The 27812-nt window shown below is 42.5% G+C and overlaps 2 protein-coding genes across 2 annotated transcripts in view; one reads left to right on the top strand and one right to left on the bottom strand.

The window, feature by feature from the left end:
- LOC311438611 (uncharacterized protein) overlaps positions 1-27812 on the bottom strand; it is a 255304-nt gene that overhangs the window by 87899 nt on the left and 139593 nt on the right. The window contains exon 8 of the mRNA XM_084523184.1: positions 13832-13987. Coding sequence (XP_084379310.1) covers positions 13832-13987 — 156 coding nt within the window. The remainder of the gene's footprint in view (positions 1-13831; positions 13988-27812) is intronic.
- DPT (dermatopontin) lies at positions 355-27767 on the top strand. The gene is made up of 4 exons (XM_084523214.1): positions 355-785; positions 10823-10948; positions 21665-21772; positions 26350-27767. Exons 1-4 carry the CDS (start codon positions 487-489, stop codon positions 26414-26416), a joined length of 600 nt encoding a protein of 199 aa, XP_084379340.1. The 5' UTR covers positions 355-486; the 3' UTR covers positions 26417-27767.

Genomic DNA, 27812 nt, shown 5'->3' with positions numbered 1-27812 from the left:
TTCCCCTCTTTCTAGGAACTGGCGGGATCCCTTCACACATAGTTAAAGGAAAGACAGAGGGGGGTAGACACGATCACATTTTGTAGGATGTTACTAATGATGGAAAACAGCTACTTCAAATAGAGCTCTAATTTCAAATAAAGTAGTTTTCAGACTTAACTGCTGTCTTGCAGATAGAAGTGGGATGTCTGTGACAGCTGTACTACAACGTGCCTCTTGCTGTATACAGTAGCTCTGCCATAAGGGATCGTAGATGGTTTGTGGTGGTGGGAAGCCCCTGCTCCTAGGGCCTGCAGTTACTGTACTTGCAGAATTCCACCTTAAAAGCAATTGGACGTGCCTGTAACTCAGAGAAGTTTTGCTAAGCAATGACACATTGCACTTGGATCTGGAAACATAACATCTGGAAGCCAAATGTTAGAGGCAATATAAAAGAGCCAGCCCAACACACCAGTGGGGCATTTCTAAGCCAGAAACATCCTCAGGATGGACCTCGTCCTTCTCTGGGTGTTCCTGCCTCTGGTGACAGTGGCATGGGGCCAGTATGGTGACTACTACTACGGCCCCTATAACTATGGAGATAACGATGAATGGGTCAATGTGTACCGGCAGGGTTTCAACTTCCAGTGCCCGCACGGGCAGGTGATCGTGGCCGTCAGGAGTGTCTTCAGCAAGAAGGAAGGCTCCGACAGACTGTGGAACTACGCCTGCATGCCGGCAGCCCAGAGCCTCGGTGAGCCGACAGAGTGCTGGTGGGAAGAGATCAACAGGGCGGGCACCGAATGGTAGGACACCCCGAACCGTCCTGGCAGGGCGCAGCCCTCATACCCCCTGTGGAAGGCGGGTGCTCGTACCGCAGCCGTAGCGATGGCAATGAGCAGTAACTGCCTGAGACCCCTTAATCGCGATGCATGCGTGAGGGCGGTCAGCAGCATCCCCTCTGCCTCCTCTGTAGTGCTTCCTTGCTGGAGGGTCTCAGTGCGCTGTGCTGTTCGGTCACTTGCAGCCTCAGCTGCCAAGGGGGTTGGTCTCACAAATGTCGCTTTGCAGGTGAGGAAAATGAGGCACAAACCTTCAGAGAGTACAGGACAGGGCTGCTTCTGAAAGGCCACACGCTGAACTGGTGACTAAATTGGGGAACAAACTGTCTAGCTCATGACACCGACCTCCTGTTCTTATCACTAGAAAAAAAAAAAAATCTCTGTATTGCGCTGGCTTCTCTCTTTGTGTTTTCATTGCTAAGCTTTTTGGCTTAGGCCCAGCCAAAGGCTGTTTTCTAGTCATGCTGGTATTACAGGAACCAAAAATCTGCACTAACGAGTGATGATGGTGGCATATATATCCCTGATAATGACAGCGTATATATCCATGATAATGATAGCAGAAGGTCATGTTAAATCCTTCGTACAGCCACTTTGGGTACACTAAACATTACATTTTCTGTTATGCTTACAGGCAAAAGTGATCATATTTTGTGGCCATAATAATTTTTGGAAATATGTATGGCAAATCATGTTTATGCAGTATATACCCAATATTTAATTTTCTACTGATTTCTTCATGAAACGTGAAATATTTTCAGACAACTCTGAATATGAAATGTTCTTTGGACAAAATGAAATGAATGCAAGAATATTTTCAAATATTTTAAATGGTTCTGCTCCAGAAATTGCAATATGACTTTTGCAAATTTTACATCATATGGGAACAGGTTAACAATGAAACATTAAGCTTCTGCTTTTTAAATGATTCAAAGTTTTGCCCTGAATTATTCATAGTATTTCATTTACCATGGGATACATTCCTATGGCTGATGCAATTCCTAAGGAAAGAAAGACTGACCCCATACTTCACTTTTCAGAACTGAAAAGAAAGGGAGAGGGCTGCAAAACAGACAGAAAGAAGACATTGTGATAATACTGGGTGACTTCATTTTTCATACATTGGTGCAATTTCTACTTGCTGCATAGTAATTTTGAATTAGACCTTTCTGTTGTTCAAAATAAAATGGTTATTCTCTTTCCAAAAATCCCTGACAGCAACTGCTCAAGTTTACTTCTTACAAACAGGGTAGTGTACAATCTATACAGAACGTTTTCTTCTGCTAGCTGAACCATGAGGCCGTATTCATCATCACACTCCATGTGCTTATTATGACTACATCCACAGCATACCATCTGAATCTTATTTTCTCCATCTCTTAAAAAACTCTTTTCACTTTGTCCTCTTTTTTTGCTTACGTTTCCTATTGCCATTCAACCAACCCTATCTTTCTTCCAAACATGTTTCTTGTCCAACCCCTCTTTAATGTTTTTAACTCTAACTCTCCCTCCCAGCTCTTGGAGTTACTCTAGTTATTTCTTCCCTAGCTGACCTTTCCAGTCTAACATCCTTACATCTATTTGTCTACTCTGCATAGATCTCTTTCTTTCTTTCTACCTATTTTAGAGGTGGAGCATGGGGGAGTGTCGAAGGCACCAAAGTGATTTGGGAACACACATCTCTTTGCAAAGGTGAACCTGTGCTCCTAATTCCTTAGGCTATTGCTGTACATCTTAGCTGTGCCTGGTCACATTCTGCAGTTTTCTATACAACAGGGCTGGGCTGGTTGCATTTATAGTGCTTCATGGAGGATGGTTTGCAGCATGCCAGCACAGCCCTCACTGTGCCCAAATGCTGCTGCCCAAGAACCTAGTGGGCTCATCCCAGGCTGGAGTCAGCATTGGCCAGCAAAAAAAAAAAAAACAAAAAAAAAAAAACACACACACACGGAATGGGGTGTCCGAGACCACACCCAAAACTCACATTGGTGTGACAGCACAGATGTAATTTGTGGGTCCTTTGATAATCCCACACCTACTCTCTTGGCAGTCTTCACATTGCTTCTCATAGCTGCCTCTTTTTGCTGCCTTCCATACTCATTTCAGTGCTACTTGGAGCCACTCCAAGCTCTAAAAAGATTCACTCAGTAATCAATTTGGATTACAAATATGAGTCATAACCTGTATCAATTCCTGTTTGGCCACCTCTGTTTCTGCACTGATTTCCTCAATAACAAATGTGTTTGTGAGCAATGTATCATCCTCACATCAGCTGACACAGCACTCTGCTGGGCTACCTAGTCCACTTCCCATGCTGGGAGGATGAACTGTAATATTTCTTCTTCAGCTGCAGTCACAGGACATTTTGTCTCACCTTGCACATCACAGCCAGGGGTACTCAATGTCTTGTTTCACAATAACCACAAAATTGCCTCATTTTTCCCATAATTTAACTACGTATCCTCTGCTGTAATTGAGGCTTTTTATTCCCTGCCCTACCTTCATGGAGTAACGAGAACGAGCACACTGCAATCTTTGCAAAATCTCTTAGGAGGTAGCATCTATGCCTCACCTTCACCCATGCTTTTGCTTTCAGACTGAACACATCTCTGTTCTTCTAGTTTTCCTCTCCAAGTTTTAAGTTTCCAACATACAGCTCTCCTTTGAATTCCCTCCAGTTCTCAGCCATCTCCCAGAAACACCAGAAACGTGTTTCTGGCAGAAACCAAAAAAGACCTCTGACAAATGATGTTTGTGGCATTTCACAAATCACCAATTCTGACTGCTGTGCAGCTGCACAACAGAGCCAAATCCAAGCGAGGTTTCTTTAGAAAAGACAACAAAGCAAGAAAAGCTTTAGAAAGAGGAACTGCAAGGAATACAAAGCCATTAGCATTATAGGGAAAAATGGTAGAATATAGGGGGCATAGGGCTGGGAGAGCTGGAGGTATTGGAGGGCAGGAGGGGATCACTGGCAGAGCTGTTGTAGGTAAGTTTGCTTCCTACACTAACACTAGGCATTATATGGACTTTTAGGATTAAACCTGTAAGACTTTGCATCTTACAGATATGAAAAAAAAAAAGGATTCAGCAAAAAGAGGGCAATGACACAAATCCACATTAGGCATCAACAAATCATCTATGTGCATTTGCACTTCTGAAGAAAGCATGTTCCTCTGTGTTTTGCTGAACCTCTGTTCTTTTGTGTTTTGCTGAGAAATCTCTGAACATGTTAGAAGACTCGCAAGGAAAATTTTGGCAAAAAATTTGATTAGATGACTAATTTCTTCTCAGCCTTCCCCGCTCCATAAATCCGTGAATATGTTTAAAGTGAAGTATACTTATAAAGGCTTTGCTAAATCTGTCCCAACAACTTACTCCTGGCCCTACTGTCTCTGCAGAGGCTATATGCTAAGCCAGATGCTAACAACACTGGGAGCAGAACCTGTTCCTGAATACTTTGGAAATACTCATGTCTGGAATAGGGAAGTCCTCAGGACATCCCCTCATCCTACAGAGCCCTTGGCCTTATAGTTATTTATTTACTGTGACATCTCAAGGATTTATGCCTTTTCAGACAGAATAAAGCATATGTTTTTAGCTTGATTTGTCCTGGAGGAAGTTTGACCTTGGGTATTTCACCACCTAAGAAAATGTAAGATCTAAGGTCTAAGCTGGCGAGACTACTTCAGTGCTTCCCTGGATACTACAAAGCTGTCTCCACAGACCAGTCTTTGAACAAGGTACTTAAGAAAAACATTTTTTTCTGGCCTAAAAGTGATTGCATCAAAGGGCAGGGATGAAACAAGCAAATAAACTAAATAAACTAAAGCATGTAAGTGAAAGGCAACTTTTCCTTCCAGGAGAAAATGTTTGTTTTACACCACATATGAGATGGAACTGTGCCATATCCCCAATATACTCCTGGTTATCCATACAGCACAAAGTAGAAACGTTTCTAGCAAAGTGCTATTTCATGCATGTTTATTGGCTCTTTTCTTTGTTTAGGCTTCTGAGAAAGCCTTTGGATGGGACTTGGAAAAAACGGATATCTGGATTCTCCCACCCCATTCCCATTCTTGCTCTTTCCCTTCTCTTTATGCATACAAAGACACATGCAGATCCTTTAAGCAGGCATGCAGCCCTATTTCCCACAAACTGGGTGCAAGGACAGACCATGAGCAAAGGAAGGAAGTGTCTGTAATAGCCTCCTGTTCAGACGCTGGCAGCTCACCCCAGTACATCTGTGAGGAACTGTTTTTGTTCTCCATCTCTGACCAATCCCAAGACTCAAATTTGAGGCTGTATTACCCAAGCCTGATAATCAAGCTGCCTTTTAAAATATTCCCATTTGTGCTGTCTACACAAACAAGTTAATTTCTCCACAATCCTAGGTTTATGTTAAAGGGATAGCGCTCCAGGCTTTTAGCACAGCTGCAGTGAGCTGAGCCCAGTGGGAGCACTTGCAGAGGAGGGGGGTCTTTCTGTGGGTAGGGAGACATCGCCAACGCCTGGCAGAAAGAAATCAAGAGAGGGATTATGACCTTGCCTTCCCTTTGCGCAGTGAGGAGAAAGGACAGTCAGCACTTACCCCTGCGTGATTATCTGGCTCTTGTGAGGGAAATAAAAACCTAGCAGACGTTCACAGAGAAGTAGCCTTTGGCATGTGGAAGTGGATGACAACACGTCTCCCCTCCCCACAACAGATAGTGAAGACTCCTCGTAGAAGTGGCTGCTGGAGACTGGCACGGCCTAATCAAACACGCAGAAGCAGTTCCCATCGTCTGACTGCGAGTGCTCCAAGTGTCCTGAGCCTACCCTCAGCCACTTCTCTCTCCTCACTCATCTGTAACAACAGATGGATCATCGAATTAGCTTTCATCATGCGACTAACCAAATTACACAGAGGGAGGACAGGCCACAAAAAAAAAACAGGACTACGGGACAGCACCCCCAAAAAAAACTGTACCAAAAGTTTTGGATACTGAAAGAAAGAGATTTTGGTGAAACAACACTACAGGAAAACAGCATAACTAACATCTCATTATCAAATGCCTCCCACACTCTGGCCACGGTCCTACCAGCTGCATGAGGTTAGGCCACCTCTCTCCACGCGCTCCGGGCAGGACTGCAGATGGAAGCACGCAGCTTTATTTCTGCTGGGTCAGTCTGTCGTGTCTGACATCTCGCCATAGTACACGGAGCCGTTCTGCTCTGACAGGCTCCAGAGAGGCAGCTTTAAAGTAATTAATGATACATATTTTACAGAAGCCATCTGCTCTGGAGCAAAAAAATAAAGTGGTATTTTTGGAGGTACACAGAACGACACTCTCAGGTAACCCTGTTGTAAGGAACAAACTGCCCTTAATGCGCCACAACCACATGCCTACTGTGTGTCGGGCTGCATGTTTCCAGAGAGCTTTAGGGAGTGCTACCTCACCAGCATGGCAGGGGCTCAATACGGGCTGTAGAAGTATCCTTTACTGCAGCTTGACAGATCTGTTTTTCTTCGGGTCATCATCCTCAGGATACGCATGCTACGCAGGCTAATTTCTAACATATCTGAGGGACGGAGGGCCTCAGGGATGGGTTTACAACACAGCTTTAGATGGGACACAGCACTCTGGGGCATTGTGTAGCAAAGAACAAAAATAGGATGCAGGCATAAGGATGAAGTATCCCCACAAATGGTGCTTTTGTTCAAAGTAAGAATACTATTGCAAGCAATATTTGTCTTCATTTTGGCAGGCCACTGTTGAGTCAAGGAGCTATACGCTTGGTTTCTGAGACTGTATCAACGTTTGCAAATACTGTGGGATGATTTAAGTGGTTCTGTAGGGTGAAACAGTTTGTGCACAGCACCCAAAATCCACACACACATTTTGAGTGGGTTTGCTTCAGACCACTTCTTGTCTGGTCCTATGGCTAAATGTGAATCGGAGAACAAGGAAAGCTTTTGAATAAATTTTCCAGTTAAGTGGAAATTCAATGGAATTGAATTCAATTTACATGCTCCAACATTTTGTAATGGGAACCAAAGAGCAGAAAGCAAGGATGACCAGGAGACTTACTTCAGAAACGCAGTCTTGACCTGAGCTAACTGGTAATGGAGATACACTCTTTGATTGCTTGCCTTGGCTGAACTACACAACACTAATTACTAACCTGGTCAGAAGAAGATTCAGCAAAGGAGTAGCTTTTTGTACCAGTTGCAGCAGGCAGTGGGAAGTCTCAGCTGCCATACCCTACCTGTTGCTACACAGAACTCCTCCCAGCATGAGGCTCCCAACTTACTCAGAACACAGCTGATATCTCCAGCAGATGTAAACGAGGGAAGGGCAGGGCAACTTCCCATCCAGCAGCACCTGACCCTCACCGCCACCCATCTGCCCACTCCTCCACCTACCAGCCAGCTCACCTCCTCTTCTCCCAGTACCAGCTCCGAAAGGCAACTCTTCGTGCAACGCAATTTGAGCCAACAAGAAAAACAAAACAACCCATCCGTTGCCAAATTTAATCCCACGCACTTCCAGCTGGTTTCTCACGCTCTTCTGCATTCACCTTCTAAAAGGTATCTTAGCAGTGTCAGGACTTCAAGAATGAAGAGAGCCCAGCAACATTATTTCTGAATTATCTCTATAACAAAAAGTGCTACGGAGTGGGTCTGGTGAAAAAGGACATTTTTTAATTTGGCCATAAATCAAAGGGCTTGAATCACTGGTTTTTATTCACCCTACGTGTTTGCAGGATTTACTGTGACAGGAATAGTGAATTTAACACAGAAGGAAGAAATCATCACAAATTAAGTCTTGTTTTCAGATCAGCGCATACAGCATCTGACTAAAAAGGTGTGTGGGGAGGGGGTTGTTTGTTTCCTTTGAAGACTTATTTTCTGATTGTAGTGAAGAGGCCAACGGGGAGAAGAAAAATAGGAGAAAAGATTTTACACGAACTCACAAATAAGCATTCCAACTTCTGAGAGCATTTCTTCATTTCCAGAGGAATATTAGGATTTGACTTGAAAATTACAAAGACTGGAAGAAAAATAATCTTGTATTATCTCAAGGCTAAAGAAAAGTACTTCAATTTCACCATTATCTTTCTCTCACTGAACCCAATATTGAGCTTGAAAAATGGACTGCAGTACTTTATGAACATGAGACAGAATTAGAGAGGGAGAAATGAACATGAGCTTAAAAGATAATTTCACATTTTCCTTTGAATGTTTTAAAAATAAAATAGCAATGCAATTACAAGGCATGATTTATTTCCACTTATACTCTGCATCTAAGAAACTAATTTTTAAGGAGACTCCAAATACATGTGTATGTATACATATATATTTTAAACACTCTTTTAATGATAACATAGACCAGTGATCAAAAATAATCAAATATTCCTGAAGTCTGGTGTTCAAATATCTACATATGTAAGCATGGGAGTGTTGCATTAGCCACATTTTTTTTCAAACCCCAACAGAGAGAAGGGTCCACCTGTGACAACTCTCTGAAAATGAATCTTTCTGTCAATATTTGAGTGCATTAGTAGAAGTGTTAAGAAAATAAAAACAGTTGTAGGGAAAGGAGAGCAGGGCTTTCCAGACTGAATGTAATCAAGTGGGGAGAGAAAAGGGGAAGGAAGAACCTCTCACAAAGACAAATATGGGTAGGAATATCGAGTGCTGATCAACTGAAATGGAAAATTGCATGGCAAAGCCAAGCCTCTGAGAGGAAATGCAGAAGAAATGAGGGAACAGAATAGTCACAGCATTGCACCTAGGCACAAGAGCTAAAAAATCTCCCAGGGCATAAGGGAGCAGAGGAAATGCCTGCAACTGGAAGAGGGGGAGGAAGAAGAAAATGAGGAGACACAAGTTTGGTTCTACTTTACACCGATTAATGCAGGAAAGCGCTCATTTTGCAACAGGTACATTCATTCCCAATATTTCTGTGCATCAACCTTCCTTCCATCAGGGTAACACCAATCATCTGAAACTATCCAACATGTTTACACAGAGTCTTAGCCATATGTTCCCATGGCCCATGTGCCAAAAAACAGAGCAACTTCCTATCAAAGTCCTGCTGAAATCCTCTGAGTGTGAGCCAAACTGCCTTACTTGGTGCGATACCATAGCAACTCTGAGTCCCCATCACTGCTTAATTCTGGAGGTCCTTGAAGGAGTCTGACAAAGCACAGCACATATGAGTGACCCCAGTAATGTGGGAGATCCGGGGATACAAACAAATGTAAATAATCTTGTCTGAACAACACAACGCCATGGAAAAGACATACAGAAGAGACCTCTGGCTCAAAGGTGGAAGCTGAAAGTCAGGCAGAGGAATTCATCTATGTGCTGGTCAAAACTGATCACTTTTTCAGTTTTTGCATTCAAGCCTTTGAATGCGAAAAATTCAAGCCTCATACTTTGCAAGCACTAACACCTGTATGCACAAGTGAATGACTTTCAAAACACCAGAGTGTTAGACGATGTATGTCTCTTTCTGGAAAGGCTCATGAATCAGAATCACAGAATGGCTGAGGCTAGAAGGGACCTCCAGAGATCACCTAGTCCAAATGGGTTTTGAACATCTCCAAAGAAGGAGACTCCACAACCTCTCTGGGCAGCCCATTCCAGTGCTGTCACCCAAACTGTAAAGAAGTTCTTCATCTAGTGATGAAACCTCCCGTCGTTCACTACCCTTCACCCATTACCTCATGTCCTTTCACTGGACACCACTAAGAAGAGTTTGGCCCTATCCACTTTACATTGTCCCCTCAGGTATTTTTAGAGGTTGATAAGATCCCCTCTCAATCTCCTCTTCTCCAGGCTAAACAGGCCCAGCTCGCTTAGTCTTTTCTCACAGGACAAAACAATGAAAATAAACTATGAGGTTACTGAATGAAACTGTGGTTTAAAAAAAAATATATTTTTTTTGGTATTTCTTAATCGTAAACTTACTTCTTGGATATATCAATGTATTTGACTTTAAGGTATCACAAAGAAGGCTTGCTACAGGTGGCTACACTTTTCCTTGATAAAGGGTGAAAGAAAATGGAAGAAACTGAATTCCTGTAATTTTCCCCAATGGGGAAACAATGAGGCTAGGATGGTGCTTGAGAGAATGAGTGCTCATCATCTGAGTTAATGAGCTGTCTGTTTTCTTTTTCTCCTTGTCTGTACTCTCAAAGAAGTGAGCTCTTCAAACTCTGATTATTACTTCAATTACTTTGGGTATCAGTGTCCAGATTCTTGTAGGGGGAGCAGAAAGAGAGGATTGTATTTGCATGCTTGGAGACCATGCATATTCTCCTTGAAGGCACTGTCTTACCCATATGACAGAATTCCTGAGTACACAGAAAGCATGAAGAAACAGATTTTTCACAAAATTTATGTTAGTCTTATAATTTTCTAAGACCCGGGTCTCAATTTTCCTGATATGATTGTTATCAAATCATCATTTCATCACAAGCCTATCATGTTTTGCAGTAACTGCCTTCTCCTTGAAAAAAAATATTTGAGAAAGAAATAAAATGAAAGGAAGTGATAAACTTCTCATATAAAGGAGTTTCTAAGCTATCTTTTTTGTAGAGAAGCAGTCAAAAAAATTACTCCAGTGAACTCCAAATGCTCAAACTCCAACGTAAAGGTATTAATGGACTACTTTGAAGTCAGTCTCATGATTTGTAAACAATTGAGAATGGCAACACCACAACAATTTTCTTGTTTCACTGACATATTGGAATGTTTAAATACTTAAAAACAGTAAAAACTGTTTTAAGTGCAATGTAAACACAAAGACATTATTTGTCAATTACTGCTGCTTTCTTATATAAACTGGTAACTAAATATACAGCACATTCAGCCAATGCTTCACAATACAAAGCAAAATCCCTAGCTTCTGCCCTGAATAAAAAATGCTGTTTTCAGAAGTGCTTGAAACTAGTACGGAATCTAAGACAACGTCTTCTTTACATGTTCTCTTCTTTCACTTCTCTTTTAGGTACCAGACCTGCTCAAACAATGGGCTGGTGGCTGGTTTCCAGAGTCAGTATTTTCCATCTGTGCTTGACCGTGAATGGCAATTTTACTGCTGCCGCTACAGCCGGCGATGCCCATATTCGTGCTGGTAAGTTCAGGCTGAAACCAAACCTATTAGTCTCTTTTCCCCAGCAGTTCCTTTAAGTGTCTTTACCCCCTTGTCCCATTAACACAATTGTTTAAGAAAAAGTTAACTGTGTTTTATGGGACTAAATAAGTTATTTCCAATCTGACCACAGGCTTCTTGAGGCTCCATGACTTAAGGGAAGAGAATGAGAGCCTTGAACAATACAACACATTAGCTAGTCCTAAATGAACAAATCTGGGTATCAACAACAGCCTATCTATGCTGGAAACTATGACAGGAATTCCCAAAATGAAATTACATTTCAAACATAGCTCCTATTCCCTGATCCAACACATTTACAGGAGCACAAGCATCTCTGTGCTACGCTATTCTACCAAGATGACTTACAATACTGAACTTCCTTCCAGGTACCTCAGAAAAAAAAAAAAAAAGAAAAAAAAAAATCATCCTCTGTCTGACAATCTGGGATTTTTGTATTTTTAGTACATAAATATTGCTCCTCCTCTCATGGCTGTTCAAAGCCCAAAGTCAAAATGAGCTCCTGATCATAGCTGAAACCTAACAAAAAGGTGGCCTCACTTCAACGCAGTATCACGACTGGTGCTGGCAACCTCACAGAGGCTACAGAAAAAATGAGCTACACATCCTGAGCTTCCCTGTGGTCCCGGGTGTGGTTCCTCTAAACTGAGATGGAAGCACAGAAGCAGACTGTGTAGGGAAAGATCATATTGCTCCTGTCCAGTCTGTGTAACAGAACTCCTGACGTTAGGCTCCAGGGCTATTAATCTAGCTATTCTCACTAATACAAAGAATAACCCCTGAACTTAAAAATAAATAGTAAATAAATAAGAATAATTAGAAAAAAGGGGGAGAAATCTGTGTTTGAATCTTTGCTTCCAGAACCCAACTTTGAAGTCAACTTCCCATCGAGATGCATACAAACTGTTTACATGCCCCCTGGTCTTTCTTTGTCTGGCTGGCTACTGGCCAAACACAACAGCGCTGCCTTGCTTTGCAGACTTCAGTCTCTTTGCAGCAAGGAGGAAAATAGATATGTTTTATTTATTTATTTGTTATTATTTTTAAGGATTTTAAATGACAGGAACTCTATAAAAGCCTTTGAACATTTTCTTGCCCCCTCTCCAGCCTACCTTGCCTATGGATGCTTTCTACCTCAGGGTTTATTTACACACCTACCCAGGCTCTTCCCTCTGAGGAAAACTAAAACTAGCTTTTAAGCATTTCTTCCAAACTCTCTTACTCCTCTAATGCTGCCTGTATTTCCAGTGAAAGAGCATAAATCCTCTTTGACTTCTTTTATTGTTGTTGACAGTTCTGCTTCCCTCAGATGTTGTCTTGACAACTTGGAACAGCTTTGTCTCTGCCTTGCATACTGGCATTCAGAGCAGTGCAAAGCCCAAATGTAAATGTTTGGGGTTACTGATGTCTGGGATGCGTTTCCATCCCAGCTGCACGCAGACTCCTATGCTGCCCTTCTGTTCAAAACAGTGACAAGACTCCATGTCTCATGCTTGGAAAAGAATGCCTTATGCAGTTCAACAGCTAGTGTCTTCCCATGCAGATGAAGGCAGGTGAAGTGTTTCTGCCCCTAAGCATGGTGTAAGTCCCATATGCTCACATCCTTCTGGGCGTGGAGAACTGGTCCCTACAGTACAAAACCTCTGGAAAGATCTTCACCTGGCTTGCAAAAAGCTTCTGGCATGTAGTATGTGATCATGGGTACATTTAGCAACCATTTGGCACTGGGTTTTACCAGCCTCAGTCCCTCCATCTGGAGCTCCGTTTGTTCTCTTCAAGCTATTGGTCTTTCAAGACCTGTGTGAAAAAAGCCCTGAGCAGCCTGGTCTGACCTTGTGGCTGACCCTGCTTTGGGCAGGGTGCTGTACCAGAGATTTCCTGAGGTCTCCTTCAGCCAGAGTTATCCTGTGATCCCAAACAGAAGGAAGAGTGGGCTGGCAGCTAAACTCTCATGCAGCTAAACTCTCCCTCTTCTCCAAAACAGTGGTCTCTTGCTCATAGTCTGCTGGGAACAGCTTCTTTTCTCTTTTATTCCCTCTACTCCATCCAGACAGTGTCTGGGGGAGTGCTAGTTTTTATGCTAGAATATGAACAACATGAACCACAATGTGGTAGCATGAAAACCCATGCCCTGGAACCACTTCTAGTACTACAGATATGTCTAGTCTGAACTGATAAACTTCAGTATACAGCAACGAGACTCCCCATTCATTAAACCCAGAGGCTCTTACTCAAAACTCCACTTCCAATGGCATTTTAAAGACATCGTCAAAAAGCCTCGTTCATGCATCACACTTCTGGTCTGTATCATGCACTCAGTTTAAGACGCATTTGCCACTGAGACTGTGTTCTCCAAACAGTCTGCCAAACCTTTCCAGGCTACCATGGGTAATATCTCAAAATGTATACACATATAAAACACAATAAAAACGTGTGTGTATAGTATATTATTACATTTTCTACCCAAACCTATAATGATATTTATTCTGTTCCAGAAACTAGTTGTCAACAAACTGTCTGCAGAGAAATGGCTATTAACCTGCTGCTGACTCATATTTCTTGGTTGAAGCAGCCTAATCTCATGCAAAGGCATCTATCAGTATACAGCTATGTGGGAAAATAACACCAGGAAAATATGTGATGACTGTGGTGCCTCATGGGTTGTGTGTAAGGCACAGGAAAATCCACATATTGGATTAAAAGACAATCCACATTGCAGAATTCCTTCAGAGCCTTGAATTTTAACTTGCAATGAATCTCTCATTATGAAACCAGCTATAGACAGAAAGGCATATGTGAGGAAAACTGAAAATACTTAGGGCCTTGCTTTAAATTGATTCTCACCTTGGATATTTGATCCCTTCTTCTTCCAGTTGTCTCCTTACATGTCTCTCTGGCAAATATATATAAACAACAAGACAGGTGATCTTTATGTATGGTTTCTCTTGGCTCTTCTTCTTCAGGAATATATTTGCCTTAAATGAGCTTTTCTTCCCTACACTGAAAAAGACAGTTTTCCCCCCATGAATACGAGCCACACAAATGTTTTTTTAGAATTTGACCCAGTTTCTACAGCCAGAATCTTCTTCTCTGTTGTTTGAGTCCTGCTGACATTTATTGGAATACTAATTTATGACACCATCATGCAGACTGAAATCCACACTTAAACACTTTGCTTAATTTAAACACACCGTTAAAGCCAAACACATGCTTAAGGACTTTGCTTGGTAGCATCTATACTCTTACTCTGAGGTCCCAGCACTTTTGTTTCACAGTTTATCTTCTCACCATTAATTCCCAGTTTACCTGCACAGTAAGCCCATACTGCAAATAAATACACTAATCTCTTCCAGTCTCATAGTTTTGCATTTGCTATTTTATTTTTTTACAAGTACTTTGTTTCCTTCATTATCGTGCCAAGCCTTGTCATGGATTCTGCACATTTTTACCATTCTGAAAATAATTAACATTCCCCACAGGAGGCAGAAAAGCTCCAATTATTTCACCTGGCTGGGGAATGCTACCACAGTAAAATAAACTGTATGCTTATTCAAACCATAAAGGAAACAAATCCACGGCAGATGCAGAGACGGCATTATTAAATGGTCCCATTAGACCTCCGATTTTTCTCTTTGCCAGGAAATTGAAAGCTCGACTCCATACTCTCAAAAGCAAACACATGTCACAGAGCAGCCCCAAGCCTGCACAGACTGTTTACGACTGTTTCCCCTCTCCAAACAACCAGCAGTCCATGTGCCAGAAGGTCTGTCTGGAGCTGTGGCTGCTCTCTGTCACAGTGACATTGTCCATGCAAACAATTACTTTTTCCAAGAGCTGTGGGGATTAAAGAACTTATTTGTTTTCTTGACTCAACCTGCCTCCAAAGCCATATTGAAACTGATGAGATCCTAAGCAGGCTTCTCAGAGATTACCAACAGCAGAGAGACAAAACCAGGAGGTGAGGTCAGAATAGATGTGGAGGAAAAATAAACTTCTGGAGAACTCAGTTCCCCTCTGCTCCTTTTTTACTGATTATATAGTTACCCCAGTAAAACCTTGCAGTCCAATCCCCAGGACTACCTTCCAGGAACAGCTTAGGAGAAGCACATTATCTAGGGCAGCTCCAGGACATCTCTCCTACCCTGGCAGGCCAACAACCTGGGATCCATACTGGACTCATTGGCAGGAATTTCTGTAGTCAGTTTACTAAGACCTTCTTTGGCTTTTCAGGACAGCATGCTTTTTAAAAGGGAATGCCTGCTGTCTTCCAGCTGGAGGATGAATTGAAATTGATTAAAGAGGCACATGATTCCCATTTTCATTGAATGTGGCATGCAGGCTCCCAGTTCTTGAAACAAAATTCTTTGAGGAAATCCATATTCTTGAAGCACTTATAAAATAGCATCTGAGAGAGTAAGGCCATTCGTAGGACACTCCTTGTCCTCAAAGGTCAGGAAGTTAACGTTAAAGCTTGTATTTCCCTCCTGAAATGAAACAGCTCCTTCTTTTGGCTGTGGCTTTGTTGGAGGAAGAGTTCGGCAAGGAGGAGGAGAATGAAGGTCAGAGACCAGCCATCCGTCTTGCTAGTTGCACAAGAAGAGAAAAGGGTAACACACTCCAAAACAACACACTTACTAGCAGGGAATAAATCTATTGAACAGTTGGAGCAGGAAACCATGAGCTCTGCCACCGGCTGTCTTTGATATTTCAAAAGACTCATTTCTTTTGTCTGCCTCCTATCTGAAGGCGAGGTATACCACAATTGCCATTTACTTCAGTAAATGGTAATAAGGCCTCGGTGTGACCAGATCTTCTTATCAGTGAAAAATAGATTCATGATACCTACCTTTGAAGTCGATCATTAAAAGGATCGCTGTAGATTAGTACAAAGCATTCTTCTCGGTGCTAAATGAATAACCCTGTGTTTTCTATTAATCCCTAACGTAGTCATTCTTCTCCATGGAAAATAAACAACATTACTACTTTCAGACTACAATAATAACAACAGTAATCCTGTTACAGATCCCGACTTTTTCATTCCCTTTCCTGCCCTGAGCAAGATTTATAGGATTATTGTAAAGTATATCAGAAAAACGTGGGAATGGGTGGGGGTTGGAAACCAGTCAGAAGAGATGCCATCCCACACCAACTCTACACCAGCTAAATACCCTGTTATGGAAAATACCTTTTCTGCCAGGTTTTCCTGCTTTCCCTCATACACGTTGAACCACTCACATTCTTTCTCACAGGCTTTTCTTCCCCAGCCTTTAATGTAGAATTTCCTGCTTTTTGTTCTCAGCAACGCCCCTACTGCTCCAAGCTTCTTGTGTTCAAACATCATACAATTCATACTAACCTGAAATAGATTAGCAAAGCAGGAGCAAAATTCCTTTGTCTTCTGTACTAATTCTTGCAAATGGATGATACGGACTGAAAAGAGAGTCACTTGCTAAAAGTCTCACATTATTATTTCCTCCCCTACAATTCCTTCCTCGAACTTAACACCTTTGTGCATATGTGGTTTTAGGAAACAATTTCGCTGAATTCAGCTTGCAAGCTTCTGACTGATCCTCTTGCTCCTCAGGGTTTGTTTGACATCAAACTACTCAGTGCCTAGATGCCAAGATCAATACAACGCAGCTCTCCTCACTGCTGCTCTGCAAGCCTCTACTCTAGTGTTTTCCTTCATGTACCCTCTTGGGCACCGAAAGCACAACCCTGGAGGCCTTAGGTCACTCCAAATGGCAGCAGCAGCTTTGTCTCAGCACCCAGCAGTTCCCAGGTTTCTCCATGCTCCCCTAATCCCTTTTTTTTTTGACTAAGAGGTCAATGCCAGAAGTGCATCCATGCATGTTGCTGTGGGTCTTCACAAATGAGCCTTGTCCTTGTTCTTCCAAACTCCTTTGGGTAGGCAAAGCCTCACCAATGGGCAAAAGGTGTCTCGTACTTGTTCCATGAGTCTTCTTGGGTATAAACCACACATTGCCACATGTGGCTCACAAATATTACCAGGTCTGTAAAGAAATTATCTGTCTGTATGACCCTGGTAGGTAGTTAAAGATGATATGGAGAATCACATCACTGAGTAAAACACAGTATTTTTAGTCAAAAGACTGATAATAAAGTTACACACTGAGCTACAACAAATGCTGAGGGAAGCACTGTCCTGTGCTGGGCAGACTATGAGAAAACCTTCAATGCTGAGTTAAATGACCATTCTCCCTTCCATGACAAGAAAACCAAGTACTGAATATCCCTATGCACTAAACTCTACAGTGTGATCTCTCTGGGAGATACGTTTTGTGAGACTTATCCCCAGGTTTCCCAAAAACAGGGATAACAGAGAAGGGCTGGCTAACACCACAGAGCCCTGCTCTGTGGATAACGAATTGCATTTCCTTCCAAAGGATACCGCTCTATCCAGATGACCTTGAGATGCACGGGCTTAAGGGAATGGTTCCATAAATGAGTGCAGCAAACATCAAAGCGAACAGAATTAGACAGACAGACCACACGGACCCAAGTGAACTTGAACACTGCTTTCAGAGCACTATTTATAATTTTTCTCTCCAGAACAAATGGAGTCAATAGGCATCTGTCCATACAACAAGAAAAACTTCAGAGCAGATCACGACCCTGTTTGTTTTTTTCTTTTTTTTTTTTCGTAATTGTATATGCTTGCTTTTTGAACATATCTTAGCAGAGTTGCCATGAGAGATAGAAAAGCAACGTGGAGTTGTTAGTTGAGAGGGTGGGGGAAACGATAGCAGGCAGAAAGAAAAGAGTGGGAAGCTAAACGAAGGCTCTCCCTATTGCATCCCTTCACTTCAGAATAACACCGCCTGCTTCTGCAAAAGGTCTGCAGGACCCTTCACAGTAATTCATGAGCTTGTCATCAGATTTACTCTTCAAGTGAAAGGCTCATGAAACAAGTTCAGAGAACTGACTCTCAGTTATTCATTTCTGCCTCTGAGTAGGGCTGAAAACAGCTTTTTAACCTTGTGTTTTGCAGAGTCTGGCCTGCCCAGAACATAGTGCTGGTCAAGATTACAGAACATTTTCCTCGCTGAATGCCAAACAGATGTTATGAAACACATTTGGTGGAACATATATAAACACACGTCTTAGTGTCTTCTCAAAATAATAGCACAAACAAAGCCCCAAAACCTGGAGCCGATATGGGAAAGTGAAATGAAATCCTGATCCATATCTGGTCCTTATGCCACGATTTAAAAACCTACTGTGACCCAGGAATCTTCAAGGATGGACTATCAGATGCTTAGGCTACATATTAAAATTATATAAGGGGAATCTCTAGAATAGGGAAGCAGCCACGCTATTAAACTCTTACTCTTCAAAGCAGGGTGTCCACATCCTGCCTGTTGGGAATGGTACCACACGTGCTAACTCCCAAACTGCATCTCTGAGTTTTCTGCAGGGACTGTGCCAGTTGGTTTGGGCCAAAAGTGTCCCAGGGTTGTGGTTTAACCCAGCAGACAGCGAAACACCACACAGCCGTTCTCTCGCTCCCTGCCCCCTCCCAGTGGGATGGGAGAGAAAACTGAAAAGTGCAATAACTCATGGTCTGAGATAAAGATGGATTTATGAGAAAGAACAAAAAAAAGAAAGAAAATTATTTAAAAATAAAAAATAAAAATAAAATAGCAGCCACAAAAAGAATAAACAAAACAAGTGGCGCACAGTGCCATTGCTCACCACCAGCCAACAGATGTCCAGCTGGTCCCTGAGCAATGGCAGCCCCCAGCCAATTCCCTCAGTTTCACTGTTCAGCCCAATTTCACGAGGTATGGGACATCCCTTTGGTCAGTTCGGGTCAGCTGTCCTGGTTCTGTCCCCTCCCAGCTTTTCGTGCACTCCCAGCCTCCTCGCGGGCAGGGTGTGAGGAGCTGGAAAGGCCTTGGCTTAGTGTAAGCACTGCTCTGCGACAACTAAAACATCAGCGTGTTATCAGCATTACTCTCATCCCAAATCCAAAACACAGCATCATACCAGCTGCTAGGGAGAAAATCAACTCTATCCCAGCCGAAACCAGGACACCTAGGGTTTGTTCCTACAGTTTGCAAGCCTAAGCAATCAAATTATGGTACTCAGAAACAATCTCCAGCATTGTTTAATTTACTAGCACAGACATAGCCCCATTTTCTCAGGTTCTCTGGCTAGGGATCCAGAAACACTCTCAAGTTTCCAAATTCAGATCGTTGGCTTCACTCATGCATGCAAAGAAATCCTCCTCAAGGCACTGAATTCCACTGAAATGAACTGGGTAAAACACAGAATGGGTAACAAAGGTCAGGCTTTGTGAAGTATATATACCCTAGCTCCCATCAGAGCTCTAGACATGGAGTGCAGAGTCCCCAGAGCAGCTCTTTGCTAACCGGGGGGCTTTCAGCAAGTTGGCTATACGGAGGGACCAGCTTATCCTCAGGTTAAGGTCCTTTTATGGGATCATAAAGGCATATTAGATATCCAAGTCACAGGCTGCCTAGGTTAAAAAGTAAATAAATAAAATAAAGTATTCAAACCTGTAATGTAAGCTGTCTGACACTGACAAATATATATTTGAGAACACAAGAGGTGATGTCCTGAAAGCAAAAATGATACCATCAGCCTTCAATTGAAATAGTGCCTAAATTAGGTTTGCCACGGCTTGACAGAAACACATTAAGGTGACAGTCTTTAGTCTAGGAAAAATTACCAGCTAAATGGTGAGAAGCCATGAGAAACAGTTTTGTAATATTTGTAATTATTCTTTCTGGGGGTCTGACCCAGTTCCCTTAAAATCCACAGTGGTCTCGTTTCAGACTTTCATGGGAGCTGAATACTGCAGCTCCGATTTTTCCACTTGCAGAGCCTACTGATGACTCTACCTACTCATCCATCCTCAAAACTGCTGGCATATGCAGGTTCTTCCATTTCTCCTAGTCCGCAGCAGCTGCCTGCATGACCTGTGAAATATTGCTGCTCATTTCTTATCAACAACACAGCGCTGTGAGGGCTCAGCAAATCCCCCAGCCCCTGGCCAGAGCCCTGACAAGGAACACTGTGACCAGCCCTGATCTTTGGCTTCCCAAACACACTTGGGCATGGGTGTTCTTGTACCATGGCTCATAAGTTGGTTGATGAGTGTCATGGCCAAAGGGCAGGAGGCAGGAGAACGAGAGAGGTTCAAAGAAGTTAACTGTTGAGACTTGGGGATCTTGTAAAGCCATGCCTGAGTTTCAGGTTTCGTCCCATTTTTCATTTGGTAAGGAATAATGACTGGTTTGGAATGAGGTTCTGCGTGATGATTTTCTTTTACTTTGAAAAGCTGAAAATGACCCAGAATTTAGTCAGATCTGCTTTGCAAAGATTTAAACAGCATAAGAAAGGGGTAAACAAAGTGATCAAAAATACATTTAAAATATACAGAGAGCGGTGGCAATTTCAGAGGATTTTTCTGTTATAGCAAGTACATCTAGGGCAAAGCAGTCTAATATAATCCAGCGTGCCTCAGGTTTCAGGTAAACTTTCAGTTTCTGAGTATTCCAACAGTGCGTGGTTTGGGCAGCAAATACCACCAAAACACCTAATTATACAAACTTAAAACCATCCCAATAATTATATTCCAAGTGAGTAAAATATTTAAGCATATCCTCAAATCCCACTGATTTAACACTCTGTGAACACACGAGTGTTTGGCTGGGATGTGCTAGGCCCACCTTCATGTATCATTCAAGTACTGCTGCTGGGCTGAATGAAGTCAGAAACCTGGGTGCCAGGATTTCTGTCCAGGCATTTTAGCCCTTTTAGTCTGCACAGAAGTTCAGCCAAGCATTTCAACAGGGACAGCGTTTTCCTTGCAGGGGACCCGATTCTTCCTGTGCTCTCCTGGAGCGAAGCTGATTCAACTCCACTAGCAACTCCCACATCAAATGGTGTAATGCAGGGAAAGACTGAGCGCCAGGTCCCCATTCCCGACCTCTAACATAATGTTGACATCAAGTACTGGTCAAGGTCCCAGCCCCTCCCTGCATCTGTTCATTAATCTGTGAAATGTCCTTAAGACCAAGTGCAGAATTATTTTGTATTTCCCAGGGAAGCGGCAACCATAGTTTGTTTAATAAGTGCAGAAGCACTTTGAGCTTCTTAGATAAAATCCACTGAACAAATATTGTCCAGACCAATATTTTTACATCACAAGCTAGGCAGAAAGTGGAAAGAACAAAGAGGAACGGATTAATTGCTACATTCATTTAATATAATTCATAAATGGATAAATGCTTGTAGTTATTTGACTTGGCAACATTTACAGCACTTTATAGCAGTGAACCAAACAGACTGAAACAAGGCCCAAGCAAGTCCCTGCAATAAAGATGTAAGGAGACAAGCTTTAAATTCTTGTTCAGGCTGCTTTTATCCTACAGCTGCAGATGTATATGCATGCAATATTCCAACCTGCTCTGAACAATTCTAAACTTACCGAAATTTATTTGAATAGCTACATTAATTAATAACGTAGAAGAGAAATGCAGCCTTAGAGGTAAAATCTCATCTTATGGTGCAATAAAGAAACATGAACTTACAAAGAAACAGGAAAACAACCTGATCAGCATCTAATTTACTGGACTTTTAGGTAAGATGGTACATTATTTTATCTTCTTTTTCCTTCATCTAAAGGTTAACAACAGAACACCCAGGGCACTACGGAGAAGATATGGACATGATGATGTATACTTACGACTACTACATCCGTGGGGCAACAACAACTTTCTCTGCTGTGGACAGGTTTGCTTTTCATTTATTTTACTAGAAATTAAGAGAGAGAGAGATCTTCCTTTCCTATTGCCCCCAAACAGTACACAGTGCTGCATCATTTGTAGCACTACTCAGTGTTGGGCTTGTACTTCTGAGGACCAAAGTTCACAATGCATGTGGTGAATTGTCCAGGGCTGCGTATCAGGACACTCCGGGGCCCCCAATGAAAGACAGACATGCTCCTGTTGGAGCAGGGCCAGAGGAGGGCCAAGAAGATGATCAAAGAGCTGGAGCACCTCTCCAGTGAAGACAGGCTGAGGTAGTTCAGCCTGGAGAAGAGAAGGCTCTGGGGAAACCTTAGAGCAGCCTTCCAGTGCCTAGAGGGGGCCTACAGAAAAGCTGTGGAGGGACTCTTTTGTCAGGGAGTGTAGCGATGAGACAATGGGCAATGGTTTTAAACTAAAATAGAAGAGTTTTAGATTAAACATTAGGAATAAATTCTTTCCTATGAGGGCAGTGAGGCCCTGGCACAGGCTGCCCAGAGCAGCTGTGGGTGCCCCATCCCTGGAGGTGTTCAGGGCCAGGCTGGATGGGGCTTTGGGCAGCCTGGGCTGGCGGGAGGTGTCCCTGCCCATGGCAGGGGGTGGGACTGGGTGGGCTTTGAGGTCCCTTCCAACCCAAACCAGTCTGTGATTCTGTGATTCTACAAAAAGGGGACTTTAATGCAGAAGGGGATCATCTGCCTTGTCCATTTGAGTAGAGAAATATATAGTAACAATAGGCTTGGCTAAATCTGAGCTCTGTAAAGTGGAACATCTTCAGGATTGTTTCTCACCTTTGTTTAGCTAGGGCATCTTTTATCTATGCTGGTAAAAATTCATCCTGGAACAACCTATCCTTTAAGGGGATGAGGGACTCATTTTGGCCTAACTTTCTCTGAAGTGAAATGAGGAGTTTGCCAGTATGCAAAGAGAAGACCACAAGACATAAAATGCAATCTGAATGCTGCAACCTGCCTGATCCATTGCAACACAATTCTAACCGATATGAGCCCACATCAGGAACTACTGTCAATGGGAAGTGGATCTACTACATTGACTACTGTCAATGGGAAGTGTCATGGATCCCTTTCCAGAAAATGAATTCACTGAATTTGAAATGAATTTCAAATGAATTTTTCTTGATTGGTCCTGGTCATTACTTGTAATTGTTCTTCTTGAGTGAGGCTCGTGATGCTGCAGTCATGCAAATGGATATGTAATCACCCTGCTCAGTTAAAAAGACGCCTTTCCTCCTCCCTACTATGCACATAAAGTGTTAAAATTTAGAACAAATATAAACTCAGCAGTGCTGTCTGCATGGAACCGTAGAGACCCTAATAGAAAAGGTTTAAGGAGAGTGTGAGCAGCCACTGAAACCTGACAGTGGAAGAGAGGTCTTTCATCTTGAGCTGACCTCTAATTCATCAACTCTGTGAGCTACTTCTTTGCTGACGTTTTTTATCAGACACCTCAGTCCAGTAGTATATTAAAGCATTTGTTACCCAACACAGCACAGACAACAAGGCAAGGTGCACCGCACTGGCCTACCACCGCCAAATCTGGCTAAAGGAGAAGGGGAGAGAAAGGAGAGAGAAATGGGAGTTCAAACACACAGACATTTCAAGCTGTCTCTAATAACACCCAAAAGAGACGAGATGCTTTTGTCTCTGGGATGCTTTCAGCTCGCTGGAGTTCACTAGGGATCCCCTGAGCACAAAGATTTCCTAAAATAAGACCTTTCCAGAACCGATAGCACACTGTGAAGTTGCTGCAGATTCATAACCATAATTTTCTGGCCTATTCATTAGCCTATTTATTAGAAGGTTGGAGCTGTGTCTGCAATTTATTCCTACAAGTGGAAGAGTAACTTTCATAGTTAACATGAAAGTATCCTTTTAGCCAGTTAGATAAGTAAATTTTAGGACTGCAAGGAACACCCCTATTCTGTTTGTTTGTTTGTTCATTTGTTGTTTTGTTTTTTTCCTTCTCTCTCTTAAATATTCCCCAATGCTATTCTAAATCCTGGTTCCCCATGGCCCCTGCAGAGAGCTGGAGAGATAATACAGGCAGTGCACTCCCCTCTAGCTGGATTCCAGCCATCATCGGATGTGGACCAGGGTAATGTCAGGAGTCACAATGACATATCTGGAAAACAGAGCAGCTGAGGTAACCGATGCCTCTGAGCAGATTTCTGCCTGTGAGTGCTGAAGCTTACCACAGCCTCCTGTGAGGGCCAGCAGCATCACGGGGATGTCAGGAGGTTGTGGTCCCACAGTACCTGAAAAAGGGAAAAACCACCACCACCTCTGTCCTACCACTGCTGTGATGGCAGAGACAAACCTGCAATAGGAGTGGGTGAAAACTACAAAGAACACATCTTGCAGAGGCGATCTAGGAAGTTTTTCTGAGCTGATGAATTTTCTGGCCTCCAGCTCCCAGAATGCCTGAAACCAACTTGTTCTGGTTAGCACATGAAGTGAAAAACTGTCTTGCTATAGCAGTTTGCAATTCAGATTCACGCAGCAGCTCTCTCAAATGACTCTCACAGAAGCAGGCAATGTTTGTCATCCTAAACAGTGTGTTTTTTTTTGCAGCTGGCTGAGGCAGAATAGGAGCAAAAGAAGCGACTCCCAGACCCAGCCTGTCGGGATGACACACACATGCAGCTTGTCTGTGCAAACACACTGTAGATTTTGAGACTGCTTTTCATCTTCAAGCATGTAAAACTTGTGTTCAGGCTATTTAACTCATGACAGGCAATGTTCTCAAGCTAACAAGAGGCACAAAAAAGCCTTTGAAGATATTTTGGTTTAAGCTTTCCTAATCACTTCAAACAGTTCGTTATTTTTAGACTTTTTTTTTTTCTAAGAAAAATGACTATACCTCTGCTTTTGAAAGCTAAAAGTCTCTCTAACAATACTTGCTAGTTTAGCAGACCATAATTTTGACCCATAAAATCCTGTTAATCCATGAAATACCTTTTTTTTTTGTCTCTTTGAGTATCTCAGTGACCAAAGGAACAGTATTTTTGAAAAGTATACACACAGTCCAAATGAGGACTTCCTAAAATAATTCTAAAAATTCCTAAAAATTATTTTTGAATTTAATTAAAAACGTTAATGAAAAGGTAACAGTTTTATGAAGAAATTACAGTAAAAAGCTATCTAGGAAAGGTCTGAAGAAATAAAAATATAAACCACTATATAATTAAGCACAGACTTACTGACAAGTATGAGACAGATCCTATTACAATTGAGATTCAGCATTAACCAGTGAATTAGTGTAATAAGTTTTCAATTAAAGAACTTCAGCAAAGGAAAGCTGAAACAAGAGGCTTTATGCATACACAGAGCTTAATAGTCAAATTAACCTTCCTGCAGGACACAGTCACCCAGGCAATGGAGCCACGGAGGAGCAGCCATTAGTAAGATGTGGCCTCATGTCTCAGCACATCCCTTGGAGCTGGCCACCAGAAAACCAGGACCATGCAGGGTCTTGTAAGGAAAGCTGCTGCTGAGCCCCTGTTCAATGGCAGCACTGCCCATCCCACGTCTCAGGTTGAGGAGACCACTATCAGCAGAATCCAACCACTCAGAAGCATTTGGGAGCACTACCCATTGCCAGTTCAAACGACTGCTGCCATCTTCAAGGACTGCACTTTAGATCAAAACTCCTCAGCCTGTAGCAAACAGCCTAAGCGGAACATTTTCACTGTGTATGCTCCGCAGCAGGACAGCATTTGATCCTCTGAACTCATGCCATTTTGTCAAGGGAAATGTAGTGCACAATAAGCTAAGGTGGAAATTTGCAGCTTGTTAGCTATTGAACGCTAAATCACTGGCTTCCACTGTTGAATCCTGCTGCTCCAGCCATGCTTCCTACAAACAACTGCTAATACGTGTTGTATCACTCTCCTGAGAAGAGTACAGACATCCAATTACCCACAGACCAGGAAGAGCATGAACTCTCCCTATACCTATAAATATTTTTTTTGCCTCACACGTGACTTGTGGAGATAAAGGATGAGAAGCGAATTTAATTTCTCTCAATATTGATTCCTTCATATCTTTCATAAAGGTTACTAACTAGCAGACCTATCAACAGGAAAAAAAGTGAATTTTGCTATGTGGATAACTTGTCTCTTAGAAATGGCTTGAAACGCACCCACATATTTTACTTCATACATATTTTGGAATATTGTATCATACAACAGTAACTGCAGACAGAACCATCCTTTTCCTCTTGACCACTGATTTGATGTCTATTTAGGATTGATCAACATCAATAGTCATTGTCTTCTGAAGGATGTTCCGAGACCTGCTTATTCAGATTGCTCATTTTCTTATCCTGTAGGGGAGTGGGAAGGAATTGTAACTACCAGGCATATTTCATCTCCTTCCATCCCACAAAAACATGAGGCACTCAGAGAAAAGTTGGCTAATGCCAGACAGATGTTTTTGTTGCCACAGTACCCTGTGTAAGATTTTCCTACTTGTACAGTCTTACCCACTGCAGTTGCCCTCTCCATCTGAGTAACACCTTTCTCTTGTTTCTCTTTCTGTGCAGGGATCGTCAGTGGAAGTTCATTGTCTGCAGGATGACAGAGTATGACTGCCCATTCCAAAATGTTTAAAAAGATTGAGTATACCCGAATTGGAAAGCTTGGGAATGGACAAGGTGTGATGAGGGTCAGTGATTATATGGGTGAAGGGCAATTAGACTCACAAAAAACGTACCAAGACTCATCAGCTGTCTGCTGAAGATACAATTCTTCCCTCTGGAGCTATTAAATAAATTGCCAGCCCACATGCTTGCAACAGCAGTTTTGGAGGATTCCTTTGAGCTGCACTGGCAGTTGTATCCCCCAAGTAAAATTGCTTAGGACACACACTTGTTAATGATACAAACGTCTATGACATATGCACAATTACCATATTTTTTTCTTTTCTACATATATATATATATAGCCATTCTGAACACATACAACTTTCACATAGCAACTTTATATAAATTGCTTCCCGGCACAGGCACTCCAAATGAGGTGGAAACACACTATAAGCTTTCCAGCATGCAGTAGTCTTTCCTGTCTTCTACTTCCAACTTGGAACCAGCCCAGCGATGTCCACCAGCTTCTCAGTGTTTAGCTAGGAGTGTGCTGGAAACAGGACCGGTAGGTCTCTGGCATGCTGCATTTGGGGTTACCTGTTAAAGCTCTCAGCAGAACTCTGTTGCTGCAGCTGTCTGCATACTCAGGGGAATTCCAGCTATTTGCAATACTGGAAGATGTCTGTACCTGATTAAAATGAGAGCAGAAGACCCACCAGTAAAAACAGAAGCCTAACACAGCTTTACTGAGAGCCTCATTTATATTGCCCTAAAAGTTTTCAGTGACATGGCTAGCTGGGAGCTCTACTCTGGGCAAACCCAGGAGCAGCTCAGGCCACTCTCCCTCTCTGTACATAGACATCCTGCACTTGTCAGGAGTCTGCTTTTCATGTGGACTGGGTTTCCACTGTGGGTGCCTACACAGCACCCATCTGCCCTTGGTAATATATTCTTGGCTTGGAATAGACAAATGAAGTTAATGGCTTAGATGATCTCAGTTCCTCCGACTTGTGCATCTCATCCCCTGTAAATGGGGTGACCTTGTTTTCAGAAGGTTGCACAGCACCTGAGCAGCTGTAATCCAACAAGAAAGAGTGCTGATCTCCTCCAGGAAGATCTGAGGTGGGATTCTTGCTCTTGAACAAACCAGAATTTAGAGCTCTTTTTCTTGGTTCATGAGGTCAACGACAAACTTAGCAGTGGCTTCAGTGGTGCTGGCTCAAGGGCCAGCTACCAACTTAAGACCAAGCTTCACAGGAAAGAGTGTTGTCAGACAGTCAGTTTTCAGGCTCCAAGCATTTTTAACATATTTACTAGCATACCCTCAAGTGTGAGCATTAAGACTACACTTGCCCAATAAATGAATAATAGGTTTGGCATTGCTGTAGCCTTGTCCTTTTTTTCGATGATACACCGACTTATTA

This window comes from Aythya ferina, assembly GCF_964211825.1.
Source record: "Aythya ferina genome assembly, chromosome: 1".
Classification (NCBI taxonomy): domain Eukaryota; kingdom Metazoa; phylum Chordata; class Aves; order Anseriformes; family Anatidae; genus Aythya; species Aythya ferina.
Note: the sequence above shows the minus strand (reverse complement) of the source record. Positions and strands in the feature narration are given on the sequence as shown.